The 16,452-nt window shown below is 35.3% G+C and overlaps 1 protein-coding gene across 1 annotated transcript; it reads left to right on the forward strand.

Moving 5' to 3' along the window:
- Positions 1 to 5,590: 5,590 nt before the first annotated feature.
- LOC306861063 (E3 ubiquitin-protein ligase MARCHF9-like) lies at positions 5,591 to 16,206 on the forward strand (the record flags this gene model as incomplete). Its single annotated transcript, XM_079403135.1, has 4 exons — positions 5,591 to 5,932; positions 13,694 to 13,849; positions 13,984 to 14,176; positions 15,872 to 16,206. The coding sequence occupies 4 exons, from the start codon at positions 5,591 to 5,593 to the stop codon at positions 16,204 to 16,206; spliced, it is 1,026 nt and encodes a 341-aa protein (XP_079259261.1).
- Between the last annotated feature and the right edge of the window lie 246 nt (positions 16,207 to 16,452).

Genomic DNA, 16,452 nt, shown 5'->3' on the forward strand with positions numbered 1-16,452 from the left:
TTTTAATATAGTCATACAAAAAAGTTATTTTAAATTGGTAATAATATTTCACAATATTACTTGATCAAATAAATGCAGCCTTAATGAGCAAGAGCCTTCCTTTAAGACTATTAAATATGGAATCTCATATGCTAATATATGTAATAAATTATTGTTCATTTTATTTTACTATGTAATTGAAGTGCTAATTTTAATTAAAAAAAACAACAACATCAAATTGCATGTCTTTTTCAGTATATAATTATAAGAAATGGTCTCAAGTGTTTGCATTGTTTCTTGAGTGTCTCTTTAGTGTTCATCGCTGAGGGCAAGGTATTAAAACATTATCAAATAAATGTTTCCCAGGAAGTGTTTGTATCAGTATGTATGTATCCACTCACTTTGCAAAAGTTCAATTATTGATGTGCAGAACAGACACACTATATGCCTTTGTGCAGTATAGTCATGCCATAACAATAAATCAACAACATGTACGTAATAATGTGTTGGAGATTGATCTGTACTACCAGAGAGGATCGTTTTATAAGCTCAGTGCCAACTAGGATCTGACTCACTGTCCATTATAACTAAGTTATGTAAGCGTGTGCTTATGTACAATGCCATCTGAAAGCATTGTGTGTTCTACAGAAGGAAGAAAGTCATATGGGTTTGGAACGACATAAGGGTGAGTAAATAGCTTTTTTGGGGGGATGAATCATCACTTTACCCTCATGTTGTGACCCAGAGAGGACTTCCCCCCCAAAATAATTTTAGTTAATGTTATTGTTTTGGACTAAAACTCATTACAGTTATATTTTTGTAATTTTTTAGAGATGTTTTCCTTGTCAGAATTGACCAACCAGCAAAAAAACCAAATTCTCATTCTGTATTGTTACCAAATATTGGATTCAATCTTTTTATCAACTTGTTTTCTTTCTGTTATACTGGTTTTGTATTTTTCTTTTTTTGAACTGACTGGTCGTAGGCCTCATTGATCTGAGTTAATGCATCCACCATTAATGATTTTTTCCCATGCACTTTTTTTTCATAAATACCACTTCTTTTTATACTTTATTTAATACAGTGGCGCTATAACATGTAGTGTCCATGTACCTTTTAGGATCAGAAGTAAATTTGTATCAGTATCGGTAGTACATCAAGTAGGCAGTAATGAAAGAAACAATTGTCACTTCATTCTTCCAGGTCCTAGCTACTTAACACAGCGTGCAATAAATGCAATGGCCGGGTGTGAAAGATCAATTTTTAGAGCTGCCCTGGTAAGGCAGAAATTGACAAGAATCTCAATCAATAAACTGCATTAGAGTGCTGACCCATCAGCTAAAGCCATGATTGCGTTTTTATACGGGTCAGTTATGCAGAACATCACATTTTTAATAGGCAAAATATAAAGTTGCCTGAGCTTGAAAATATGGTTTAATCTTCGCAAATATGCTTCTACTTTGTGTTGCAGAGTTCAAGAGGTGCTGCATAGCAGAACTGACCTGTAAAGCTCATTTGTGACCCTGGAGCACAAAACTGAAAGCTGCATAAATAATCTTTCCATTGATGTATGGTTTGACTATTTGACTGAGATACAACTATGAGGGTGCAAAAAAATCTAAATATTGAGAAAATTGCCTTTAAGGCGAGACACTGCAGGTGAATAGGGTAAAAAAAATCAACTAATAGTTATCGCCTTACCCAGTTGATTGATTACACTGTTAATTACAAACATTTTTTGTATTACAAGTTTTCAACAATGTTAAGTTTCAATATGCAAATGATGCATTATTTAATGAAATATGCGCTAATTTGCATACATCTCAGGTAGAAAAATCTGAACACTGGATGAAGTCAATTTCAAAATTCTGGTTTAATTTTTTTTGACATAGAGTCAAATGTATGTACAGAGGGAATTTTGGGTATCTCATTTTTATGACTCCATAATTAAGAAAATACTATAAAAAATAAATAAATATATACAGGTGCATCTCAGAAAATTAGAATATGGTGAAAAAGTTCATTTTTTCTTGTAACTTATTTCAAAAAGTGAAGCTTTCATATATATTTTAGATTCATTGCATGTAAAGTAAAACACTTCAAAAGTTTTTTTGTTTTAATTTTGATGATTAGAGCTTACAGCTCATGAAAGTCAAAAATCAGTATCTTAAAATATTAGAATATTTACATTTGAGTTTCAATAAATGACCATCCATACAGTATAAATTCTGGGTATCTCTTGTTCTCTGAAACCACAATAATGGGGAACACTGCTGATTGGGCAATGGTCCAGAAGACGAACATTGACGCCCTCCACAAAGAGGGTAAGTCACAGAGGGTCATTACTGAAAGGGGTGGCTGTTCAAGGAGTGCTGTATCAAAGCATATTAAAAAGGAAAAAAAAGGGACAGGGAAGTGGTGTGTGGCGACCCATACTCAGAATTTGTGCTCTGCATTTAACCCACCCAGTCTCACCTCAGTCGTGGTATTGAGGGTGAAGAGAGTGTTGGTTATTCACTCCCCCACCTACAATCCCTGCCGGACCTGAGACTCGAACCCACAACCTTCGGGTTACAAGTCCAACTCTCTATCCGTTAGGCCACAACTGCCCTTATTACGCGCAAAGTTGACTGGAAGGAAGAAATTGGGTAGGAAAAGCTGCACAAGCAACAGGGATGACCGCAAGCTTGAGAATACTGTCAAGCAAAGCTGATTCAAACACTTGGGAGAGCTTCACAAGGAGTGGACTGAAGCTGGAGTCAGTGCATCAAGAGTCAGATGCTCAGACGTCTTCAGGAAAAGGGCTACCAAGCCACTTCTGAACCAGAGACAACGTCAGAAGCGTCTTACCTGGGCTAAAGAGAAAAAGAACTGGTCTGTTGCTCAATGGTCCAAAGTCCTCTTTTCAGATGAAAGTAAATTTTGCTTTTCATTTGGAAATCAAGGTCCCAGAGTCTGGAGGAAGACTGGAGAGGCACAGAATCCAAGCTGCTTGAAGTCCAGTTTGAAGTTTCCACAGTCAGTGATGATTTGGGGTGCCGTGACGTCTGCTGGTGTTGGTCCATTGTGTTTTATCAAGTCTAAAGTCAATGAAGCCGTCTACCAGGAGATTTTGGAGCACTTTATGCTTCCATCTGCTGACAAGCTTTATGGAGATGCAGATTTCCTTTTCCAGCAGGACTTTAGCACCTGCCCACAGTGACAAAACCACTTCCAAGTGGTTTGCTGACCATGATATTACTGTGCTTGATTGGCCAGCCAACATGCCTGACCTGAACCCCATAGAGAATCTATGGTATATTTTCAAGAGAAAGATGAGAAACAGTCAGTCCAACAATACAGAGGAGCTGAAGACTCAATAGTGCCTCAGCAGAGCCACAGGCTGATCGCTTCCATGCCATTCCTCACTGATGCTGGAGTTTGTGCTAAAGGAGCCCTGACAAAGTATTGAGTGCATAAATGAACATGCTTTAAAGAACTTGAACATTTCTGTTTTGTAAATCCTTTTTTTGATTGATCTTAGGAAATATTCTAATATTTTGAGATACTGGATTTTTGACTTTCATGAGCTGTAAACTCTAATCATCAAAATTAAAACAAAACAACTTTTGAAGTGTTTTACTTTACATGTAATGAATCTAAAATATATATGAAAGTTTCACTTTTTGAAATAAGTTACAAGAAAAAAAACTTTCACCATATTCTAATTTTCTGAGATGCACCTGTATATATATATATATATTCACAATTTTTGGGGGAATAAAATGTTGTATATAATCAAGCAAATTATATGTGAACAAATCCCTCAGTAAAAACCTTCAAGATAGACAGGAATAAAAATGTAAAGTTTGGTGTGTGTAAGTGCATGCTACTGAAGTGGAGATTTATGGCTCAGTGTAGGAGAAAAAACTCATTTTGAGAAAACGGCCTTTAAATATATGTATTTTAATTGAAATCTATTGACACAAATACATAAATTGCTGTAAAAGAAACACTTAACAATGTCTTTTGGTTTTTTCTTTCCACTAGTCTAAAATAAAACACTTTATGAAAAACCAAAAAGCCCCAGATCTCAAACTTGACAGGAGCATGAAAAACTGTGTTTTTGCCTGTAGTGTCTCCCCTTAAAGTTATCCAAATGAAGTTCTTAGCAGTGCATATTGCTAATCAAAAATGAAGTTTTGATTACGGTAGGGAATTTACTAAATAGCTTCATGGAACATGATCTTTACTTAATAATGATTTTTTGCATAAAAGAAAAATTGATCATTTTGACCCATACAAGGTATAGTTGGTTATAAAATATACCCGTGCTACTTAAGACTGGTTTTGTGGTCCAGGGTCACGTTTATATTTCCCGCCGCGTGCCACTGACACGCAGGGGAAACGTCAGCAGAGAGATCAGCACCTTGGACAGCGGCGCCCGTCAAAATCCAGCAGATACTTGGAATCTCCCAAAGGAGAATGGAGCAGGAGCGCGCACGGCAGGGAGACGTTTGTAAATGAATCATTTTGATTGGGCAAGAGCGCGCCTTGGAAACAAGGGCCGTGTGTTGATGCGCACGGCAGAACGTCCATTTCGAGGATGAATCAGAGGGGAGCAGCATCAGCATCCCCATCACATTACGATCCACAGCATCAGCCGCTCCGACTGACCATCACACCCTGCGAAGAAGGAAAATAGGCGAACCTAAGCACGGTGCCTTTTATTTTTTTCCCTTCTGGAAGCTCCATCTTCCTTTGAACGTGGCGAGGAACCATATCGGGCCGGGAGGGGGATGGTGATGAACTTCAAATGGAGACAAGATGCTGGCGTTTTCTCCCAGCTCTTCAGCCAATACTGCCGTCATTATTGCTGTTTTTAAAACACCAACCTAATGTATTGTTCTAAACTCTGCGTTTGGGATGGGAGGTGGCGTTGGAATATGTCGATGGGAAGATGCACAAGGAAATGATGTGAAAGCTTCGTCATGACGCCTCTGATGAACAATAAACAAAACTATAGGATTGCACCCGAATCCAACTTCCAGCTCTTTTGGATTATGTTTTTATGTTGAAGGATCCCCCGACGATGACTTTGTGTGGCAGCGATGCTCTGAAATGCCATTTTGCATCTTCCTTGTCTCTCATCCGTGAGTCCAGGCTTTGGGTTGCTGGGAGTTTATGAAAATCACATCTCTTTAGACCTGGAACAATGCATTGCTGGCTATTTATCGCAATACCCTAGGCTTATTATTGTCATCCTCGCGTACTATGATGATTGTATCAGAAAAACAACATCGGCCCTAACAGGCACATACATGCCATCAGACGGAAAATAACAAGCCCGGAGATTTTCTGACCAATTACCTTTGGTTTGGACACTTTCCTTTGAGACTTTAGGGTAGCAACTGCGTTTCTGCCGAATGAAATATTAATAATAGGCCTAACGGGATCAAAAACAACAATAATAATTAAAATAATACTAATAACAACAACAATAATAATAATATATAAAATAACAACAACAACAATAATAATAATCATATATATATATAAAAAACAATACTCCTTTCGTAAACAATTAAAAAAAAATTCACTTCAGCCATACGACATACACATGTAGTCAAACATGTTCAAGAACCGGATCCGCATGTTTTTTAACGAACTGAAGGTGCTGGTTTTTATGCGATCCGGTTCTAGACACTCCGACAGTGACGCAGAGCCGAGCAGACGACCCAACAGCATGAGGGGGCTCGGGATGGGCGGCTGCGGATGGCCGCCCTTCGTTGACTGCTCCAGTCGCGACGACGAGGAAGAATACTACGGGAGCGACGCCAGGCCCAGGAGTCTGGCGTTTGAGGAGAAAGACCCCAAACTGCAGGCGGGCCTGGACGCGGTCAGCCTCACCAGCAGCACGGGCAGCGGCATGAGAACACCTCAGTGTCGGATCTGCTTCCAAGGGCCCGAGCAGGTAAACAAACGCTGTGTGACAGCATAGTAACAAGGCCTGTGTGCGTCAATGCTCACATTTGTGATCCTGGACCACAAACCAGTCATAAGGGTCAATTTTTGGAAATTGAGATTTATACATCATATGAAAACTGAATTAATAAGCTTTCCATTGATGTGTGGTTTGTTAGGACAATAGGGCAATATTTGGCTGAGATGCATCTATTTGAAAATCTGAGGGTGCAAAAAAAAAATAATAATAATAATATTGAGAAAATCGCCTTTAAAGTTGTCCAAATTAAGTTCTCAGCAATGCATGTTACGAATCAAAAAATAAGTTTTTATGTATTTACGGTAGGAAATTTACAAACTTCATGGAACATGATCTTAATATCCTAATGATTTTTGGTATAAAAGAAAAATCGATAATTTTGACCCATACAATGCATTGTTGGCTTTTGATACAAATATACCCGTGCTACTTATGACTGGTTTTGTGCTCCAGGTTCACATTTCCCATTTTAAATGTGGTAGATTATAACGCAGTGGCTATGTTGCACATGCTGCTTGTTATTGTTGCTGTAGTGAAGTACTACAATATGTACAGCTCCACAAAGTACAGGTTGTTCATTAGCATTGCTCAAATTTAATGTCAATACAACATGATATAAACACAGAACTGAGGCTCATTTTAATAACAGCAATACTATGAACAATAATGCATGATTGTAAAAAGCTCCACAAAATATTTATACAATAAGTACATGTCCAATAATATTTTAGTACTTATTTATTTAAATACATTTACATGAACACTAAAATGATTACTAATAATACTATGAACAATACATAATTGTAAACAGCTTCACAATATAATTATGCACTATTAATAGTACATGCTGTTCAATGATATTACTTTGTATATACACTTACATCAACACTGGAATGTGGCTAATAATAAAACAATACTACTACTACTAATAATAATAATACAGAAACAACAATGCATAATTGTAAACAGCTCTATAAAATAATTATGCAATATGTTCATGTTATCCAAAAACTATTTTAGTACTTATTTATGTAACTTACAACACTGAAATGTGATTACGTAATAATATTATTAATAATAATAATTCTGTGAACAACAATGCATAAATGTAAACAGCTCCATAAAATAAATGTGCAATAAGTAGATGTTGTCCAATAATATTTCCAGTACTTATTTATATAAACACACTTACATGAATAATAAAATGTGATTAATAATAATAATACTATGAACAACACTGCGTAACAACAATATAATGCACTAAGTACATGTTGTCTAATATTATTTTGTACTTGTATATGTAAAAACACTTGCATAAACACCAAAATGTGACTAATAATAATTAAATTATAATATACACTAATAATAAAAAATAAGAAAGTTATCTAATTTATACTGCATTATAAGCAGATAAATATTTTGATATTAAGTATTTGTTGTCTAATAGTTTTATCATATTTATTACTGTAACTAAGCTGTAACATGAACACTGCATAATTATGTGCATGATATGCATTTAGTTTAGTTCTACATTATGCATTGTTCTGTTGCCTTGCTTGCTTACTGTAAACATTAAGCATATAACGTGAGCCTTAATTTTGCACAAATGAGCAGAAATTGTTTGGGAAGTATTGGCAGCATGTTTAGCTCACCGCCACGCCATCTGGAACAAAGACCAGCGGCAGCATGTAGACTAATAATGCATCTCTCTTTTGATGGGTTTACAGGTATACCATTGGAGACTGTCGATTTACAGGTTCAATATGTCCACCCAATTAACCTCTCTATTGCTTTTTTATGAGCAGTAGATGTCTGTATGGAAATGTATAGATCCTGGTGTGGATGTTAAAGCCCAGGGTAGCCTGAAGCTGATTCATTTGCAATGCAAAGACTGTTGTGTTCATGCAGGCCAGGAGCAGGATTCACATGGTCTGGAAGACTGAAATTTTAGGAAAAACAAGGCTCAGGAAGATCATAAAATGAAAATAATAGGCAACGCAGTTCACTTTTTAATTGCCAAAAAACCAGCAAGCAGCAAAATAGCTGTTGTTCATCTGTGAACGACTCGTGATGGATGACCTGCATGTGAACTGAGCATCTATATTAGTATAATCATGATTAGTATTTGTATGGTATAGGCGGAACACGGGATGGATGTTTGATCAGCAGCCAAGCTGAGAAACAACAGATGTGCGAAACCTGTAAAGCTTGTTTGCTGCAAGTTAGCCGTAGACATCAGCTAATATGGAAAGATGTTAGCCATGTACCAACACAATCCATCTGGCAGTCCATCTGATTATGTCAGCCTCGGTGTCTGTTTTCAATGCGAGATGCATTTCAGTGTAAACCTGCCTCTCAGGTTAATGGTTTAATGAGCTGTTGAAAGTGCCGGACAGACAGAAGAAGAACAGCCGCTGGAATAAAGACATAAGGAGTTTGCTTTCAGGCATTTTAAGGTCTGTCATTCATAGTTATAATATTGTTTCGTTGATCTTCGTTAACGTACAATTTAATCAGAATTTCAAGAATTAACCTCATTGGAGGTTATTAGCCTCTGCTGGAGGACATCATAATTGCAACATTTGGCAAAATTAAAGGGATAGTTCACCCAAAAATTATAATTTTGTAATTTACTTATGCTCATGTCATTTCAAATTTGTATGGTTTAATGCAAAACACAAATGAAAATATTTTGAGGAACACTGGACTCCAACACAACACTGGACCCCATTGAATTTTAATGTATAGACATTTTTTAAATTTTTAAAAAGGAATAATAAAAAATAATAATAATTTAGAATAATAATAATAATAGAATAATTCAATTAATAATGAAAAACTTTACAAAAATGGTAGCCATTCAAAAGTAGCGGTGTATTGTAACACACACTTATTATTATTATTATAATTTTTTTTTTTTCTTCAAAATTTCAAATATTTGATTATTTTATTATGGATATTTTACCAGTGCCTGATTCTGTTTGGGAGTTTCTTAAAATCACTCAATATACAATTATATATTTTAGAAATAATATATCTTTTTAGAATATAATATGTTTGAATATTTGTTTCCTGTCTTTGATGTCACAGCTATTTAGCAGTGTTATTTTAGTATGGCGATACTATTAGAGTTTTAAAAAATATTTTGAATTTGAATGAATTTTTATTCAAATTTTAGTTAAAGTTCTAGCAATTTTGCTGCGTGTATTTGTAATTTTTATTAGTTTTATTTAAATATATCCGTATAATTATTTATGTTTTAGTTATAATACTTAAAAAAGAAGAATATACACATATATATATATATATATATATATATATTATTTAATTTAATATAATTTTTTGTTTATCTTAAGTTTCAGTTAACTGTAATAACTCTAATAACTGTTTAGTTGCTTGTCATCCAGGGGTGTGTTTCCCAAAAGCATTATTAGCTAACTAAGTTCCATTGAACTCTATTGCGACCACAGTTGTTTTTGGGAAACGCACCCCAGAGTGATTAGTCACCATTTACGGCTCAAGCGATTGACTCACAACCTGGCTGCACAATGATGGCATGTTTTTCTTACCACGATTATCTAAGTACCAACAATATATGGTTTTCAATAACTCTGCTATTTGGTCGCTTGTCATCCAAAGTGATTAATCATGATTTTCGGTTCAGCTGATTGATTGGCTGCATAATGATGAATCACGTTTCAAAGCCACAGTATATAGATGTAGGACAATGCAAACATATAGCTCCAGGAATTAGAGTCCTTGTTGCTTTAAATATGAGGGGGAGATGAGATATCAGTCCTCATTAGTCAGCTTTCTGATCTGTCAGGGCTTATGGAACATGTAAAACTGATTTGTTTTGATGTGCTTGTTCTGGATACAAGCTTTAATCAGATTAAGCTGAGAGGTTTTTTTCTCTTAATATTTGGCTTTAACGCCAAAGCGTGATCTGCCATGATGCCGCCGTCTCTTTTCACACACAGAACGAAGCTTTTTGTCAATGATTACTATGTGCAGAGAATGACTTGAGCGCTAATTACTGATGTAGAGATGGAGAGAGCTTCTGTTACTGATGTTTGATTTCAGATGAACAAAATCTGGCCTTGAATCTCGGATAACAGCTAGATACTCTGAAACAACAAGAGGAGGACAGGCTGTACTTTAAAGCACAGTATGACTCATCCAGGTCCACTTATCGTAGCGCTCACATTGATCAGATCGGACAGACTCGTGATGTCCACTGTACTGGAGAACTTGACGGGAAATGTACAGGATAAGTACAGTGGGGTTCAAAGGTGAACATGTTTCTGGTTTATGTTTTTTAATTTGATTTTGAATTGAAGTGACAGCATTAATGACAGCAACACTCAAGCTAATCTGGTCTAAACCTGATGATCATCTTCTCCTCCAGCATGGTTCCAGATCTTCCAAAGAGCATCTTGCGCTGTAATGGAAGCAGGAAAATCCTTTTGTGTAAAGAAGTTACAATGAACAGTGACAAATGTAATTATTGAAATAGTGACTAGTGACCTAGAAATTGTACAGAATCTGTAATACTTCTTGTTCAATAACTTTTCTTAGTTTTAATATGTTCAAAATCCTCAAACTTTATTTCCACAATAAAATGTATTAATTTATTTTATTAAAATTAAATCTATTATAATTATTTTAGCAATATTATTGAAATTAATTAATTATTTAATATGATTCAGTATTTATTTAATATGTTTTATTATTTAATACATTTGAATTTATTTTAATTGATTTATTATAATTGATAATTACATTTAAATTAATTAAATGGATCCCACTTACTTATTTATTTATATCATTATAAATATATTTCTCCTCTGAATCAATACTGATTATTAAGCTTAAAACAGTTCTTATTATTAAAGTTAATAAGAAGTATTATTTAAATTATTTATCATTAAATATTTATTGAAATTAATTTTAATTTTTTTTATCTGTTGTTTAATTAAATTTGAATTAACATTCATAAAATATATATATATATATTTTTTTTTTCTTTTTTTTTTGTTTGTTTTGTTTATTAATTTTATTGATTACATTATAATATATTTAAAAACATCCCATATTTTTTATTTATTTAATTTTTTATTTTTTACTGGCCTGTTTCTGTATTTATCAGACAAATTGAGATGAATACATTATAAATCTGTGTTTCTCCTCAGAATCAATACTGATTATTAAGCTTAAAACAGTTCTTATTATTAAAGTTAATAAGAAGTATTATTTAAATTATTTCTCATTAAATATTTATTGAAATTAATTTTTATTTTTTTTATCTGTTGTTTAATTAAATTTGAATTAACATTCATAAAATATATATATATATATATTTTTTTTTTTTTCTTTTTTTTTGTTTGTTTTGTTTATTAATTTTATTGATTACATTATAATATATTTAAAAACATCCCATATTTTTTATTTATTTAATTTTTTATTTTTTACTGGCCTGTTTCTGTATTTATCAGACAAATTGAGATGAATACATTATAAATCTGTGTTTCTCCTCAGAATCAATACTGATTATTAAGCTTAAAGCGGTTCTCATTCTAGTCACACCTCAAAACTGCATTTAGACACGCTGGTACCACAGTTAACGAATCGATGCAATTAATGACCAGAGATTGCTTTCCTCTTTTCTCTTCTTTTATGCTGCAGTACCTGAGCACTTCAGAAGGCATTCAGTGTTTCTTTTGTTTGCAGTCTTTCTCTAAAGATTACATCAATTTTACCGTCCTGTATCTCTGCCCCCCAGTTGGACATCCCGTTCTTTATCCTCGGCTTGTTATTCACATTCTATCTATTGAATGTTCTCTTGGCAGCTCTGGAAATGCTGCGTTACATCTGTAATGTTAGTTGATTCATGGTTTCCCGTTAAATATACAGTATCTAGTACAGTCACTGTCAGGTGTTGTGGTGGAGGCTGTATTATTAGTGGTTCATGCTCATACTTAGGGTTAAGGATTAGAATAAAGCTCTGACCTTGAGTATTAAACATTCCTGGATAGTAACATATTACTTAAGGCTGCAAGATTGGGGAATTGCAAATTGCACTTACTAGTACTACTACTATAACAACAACAGTAATAATTGTTGATATTATTTTTATTAAATGAACATATTAAACAAAACAAAATATTTTGTGCTTGTTTGTAAGTCAGCATAATTTGGCCCAAAGTTTTGTGATTATAATGACATTAAAATTATATATTTTCAAATGTTAAATCATGAGCTTTTATTTTGGCGAAAAACCACAGGAGCCATTAAAGCTTCTCTTTTATTGACAACAGCCTAGCAACCACAGAATGCACCATAGTGACAGTCAGAACACAAGAGCCGGTGAAATCTCTCAAATGAGAGGGTTGTACCTGCAGAGCTGCAGGACTTTCAGAGGTGTGTATTGATTGAGTGTCTGGAGCAGCAGAGGACAAAATAACTCACCCGTCTTTTAACTGCACACTCTTCAGATCCTCTGGTCCCTCCATACACGCTCATAAGTCTCGTCAGCAGCCGCATGAAGCTCGCTGTGTGCCTGATCGATTTAAGCGTTTGTAACAGCCAATGGGTTCGTGAGTAATATCTCATTTACGTAAATCAACTCCACCACAACACTGTGTGTGTGGCAGCGTCCGGTCATGAATGGATATTGAGGTGTGTGTTCTCTTACCCATGGCCCTCTAGCTCGAGATGACAACAGATGTCACAGGATTGTGATGCCCATAGAGGCTTTCAGCAGATGTGCTGCAATCCCGCTGGATGAGGCTCTGGAACTGACATCTGTGTTAGGTTTCTATAAAATAGAAATGAAATGGTTGCGTTCGTCACATGCAGGAATAGAAAACAGGTCATTTTTTATTATATATTGAAATTAATTAATTAATGATGATGGAGTGATATTCTATATTGAAATTATAAAAACAGGTAATGAACAAAACGTAAAAATGAATATTAATTAATTATTAATAATTAAATTAATATGAAGAATTAATTCTTAATTCTTAAAATAATGAAAATATTTTTTTTCAAATTTTTTATTTTAGTCCTGTTTAGTTATATAGTTATATATATAGTTATTATAGTTATATTAATATTTTGAATAAGCTTTTAGTTTATTTTAATTTTAATTTTAGTAATTTTTCTATGTACTTATGTCATTTGTATTCAATATTTCTATATAGCTTTAATTAATTTTTTTAATTTAATTTTTAAATTTAATTATTTATTTTTTTATATTTTTCTAATATTCATTCAAGTATTCAGGTTTAATATTAATATTTATATGTTTTTTTTTTTTATCTCATTTCAGTTTTATTTCAATTACCAATCATTTTTAATATTTAATATTTAGTTAACAGTAACAACACTGGTTAAATACAACATAAAATTACATTTCCCGATCATTTCACTTACACATTTCTAAGTAAAAGCAAATATTAAGCAGGAAACAATTTAGGGTGAAAATTGATTGTATTGATCAGGATTTAAGTGTAATGGTTAGATATGATATTATTTGTTAATAATACTCAGCCTTGGTGATATCAATAGAAAAGAGGCCATTTCAGAGACAGAGAAAGTTATCGTGTTTGATGAAAGTCAATGAAAATGAACTGCTCTTGGGGACCATTCCTTATTAAAAGAATAAACAGCATGAATTTGTGATTCTGGATGTGTTGGTCGTTATATTTCATTCTCCCCTGTCCGCAGGGGGAGCTGTTGAGCCCATGCCGCTGCAACGGCTCCGTGCGCTGCACCCACCAGCCCTGTCTGATTCGCTGGATCAGCGAGAGAGGCTCCTGGAGCTGCGAGCTCTGCTACTTCAAGTACCATGTCCTGGCCATCAGCACCAAGAACCCGCTGCAGGTAAAGCGTCAACCTCATACTGCAAAGTATCTGGGTCAGAGCAAAGCACTGGCTAGTGACTCTCTATTTATAGGCTTCTACAAGCAAAGCAAGAAGATGCCATCTCACTGTGTTTTTAATGCTGTGTGTATCAGTGGCAGGCGATTTCTCTGACAGTGATTGAGAAGGTGCAGATTGCAGCCATTATCCTGGGCTCACTCTTCCTCATCGCCAGTATCTCCTGGCTGGTGTGGTCTTCTCTCAGCCCGTCTGCCAAGTGGCAGCGCCAGGACCTGCTCTTCCAGATCTGCTACGGCATGTATGGCTTCATGGACATTGTGTGCATAGGTGAGAAGTAAAACTCCTTTTTTTAATATTAGGACCTCTCTTTGACTTCCTATAGGCTTTTAGCATTACAAACCAAACAATGAGAAATTTGAATAACACCCCTAATATACAAACATTTACATATACATATGAATAGATATAAGTGAGAACTTTTTTGAGAACTTTACAAAATGGTTTGTTAACAATTGGTAATATATTATGTGTACTGAAGAAATAAATGATACTTTTTAACCATGTTTTGATCTTGGTTAATGCTAATTTCTACGGAAGTTCTAAGCAGCCATGCATTATTATAATTTTTCTGTCTTGTTTTCTCGTGATCACGACTTAATTTTCTCGTGATCTCGACATAACGAAAGTTGTTTTGTCGTTATCACAACTTAATTTTCTTGTCATCTCGACATAACGAAAGTTGTTTTGTCGTTACCACGACTTAATTTTCTCGTGATCTCGACATAACGAAAGTTGTTTTGTCGTTATCACGACTTAATTTTCTCGTCATCTCGACATAACGAAAGTTGTTTTCTCGTGATCACGACTTAATTTTCTCGTGATCTCGACATAACGAAAGTTGTTTTGTCGTTATCACGACTTAATTTTCTCGTCATCTCGACATAACGAAAGTTGTTTTCTCGTGATCACGACTTAATTTTCTCGTGATCTCGACATAACGAGTTGTTTTGTCGCTATCACGACTTAATTTTCTCGTCATCTCGACATAACGAAAGTTGTTTTGTCGTTATCACGACTTAATTTTCTCGTCATCTCGACATAACGAAAGTTGTTTTCTCGTGATCACGACTTAATTTTCTCGTGATCTCGACATAACGAAAGTTGTTTTGTCGTTATCACGACTTAATTTTCTCGTGATCTCGACATAACGAAAGTTGTTTTGTCGTTATCACGACTTAATTTTCTCGTGATCTCGACATAACGAAAGTTGTTTTGTCGTTATCACGACTTAATTTTCTCGTGATCTCGACATAACGAAAGTTGTTTTGTCGTTATCACGACTTAATTTTCTCGTGATCTCGTCATAACGAAAGTTGTTTTGTCGTTATCACGACTTAATTTTCTCGTGATCTCGACATAACGAAAGTTGTTTTGTCGTTATCACGACTTAATTTTCTCGTGATCTCGACATAACGAAAGTTGTTTTGTCGTTATCACGACTTAATTTTCTCGTGATCTCGTCATAACGAAAGTTGTTTTGTCGTTATCACGACTTAATTTTATCGTGATCTCGACATAACGAAAGTTGTTTTCTCGTGATCACAACTTAATTTTCTCGTCATCTCGACATAACGAAAGTTGTTTTGTCGTTATCACGACTTAATTTTCTCGTGATCTCGACATAACGAAAGTTGTTTTGTCGTTATCACGACTTAATTTTCTCGTGATCTCGACATAACGAAAGTTGTTTTGTCGTTATCACGACTTAATTTTCTCGTGATCTCGTCATAACGAAAGTTGTTTTGTCGTTATCACGACTTAATTTTATCGTGATCTCGACATAACGAAAGTTGTTTTCTCGTGATCACAACTTAATTTTCTCGTGATCTCGACATAACGAAAGTTGTTTTTTGATACCAAGTGCATTGACAAATTGAAGCTTATTGTAAAGTGTTCGAGAGCTTTCGTAAATTTATGGATGGATCAGTAGGCTAATATCTGCTAATCTGTAATTCCTCACAGGCCTTATAATCCACGAGGGCTCCTCCGTGTATAGAATCTTCAAGCGATGGCAGGCTGTAAACCAGCAGTGGAAAGTATTGAACTATGAGAAGTCGAAGGACTTGGGAGACCCTTTGAGCTCCAGCAGTAAGGCAGGCAGCCGCGGCTCGCGCAGCAACCCACACGGCCTGGCCAGCGGCAGCAGGGGGGGCCAGCGAGTGCGCAGGTTAAGGACTATCCTCAACCACCACTGCGGCTACACCATCCTCCACATCCTCAGCCAGCTGCGGCCCAGCGACACGCGGCTCGGCACCGCCACCAACCGCGAGGTGGTGATGCGGGTCACCACCGTATGAGGTCGACCCGGAGAAAGAGAAGCGAAGACACGTTTTCTGCCTTTTCCTGCAAAAGACAGCGTTACGATACCAGGATGATCGCGATTTTCCTTGCGTAACGACTTTTTCAACGGACAGGAACGCACACGAACAATGCGTAGGACATTGGCGCCAGTCGTTCCTGGAGTTTCTATTGGCGAGACTCTCTCATGATCTAGCACACTATTGCATTTTTAAGTTCGATTTCCTCACTTGTGTTGTTTTTTT

Source organism: Barbus barbus (genome assembly GCF_936440315.1).
Source record: "Barbus barbus genome assembly, chromosome: 41".
NCBI classification, from domain to species: Eukaryota; Metazoa; Chordata; class Actinopteri; order Cypriniformes; family Cyprinidae; genus Barbus; species Barbus barbus.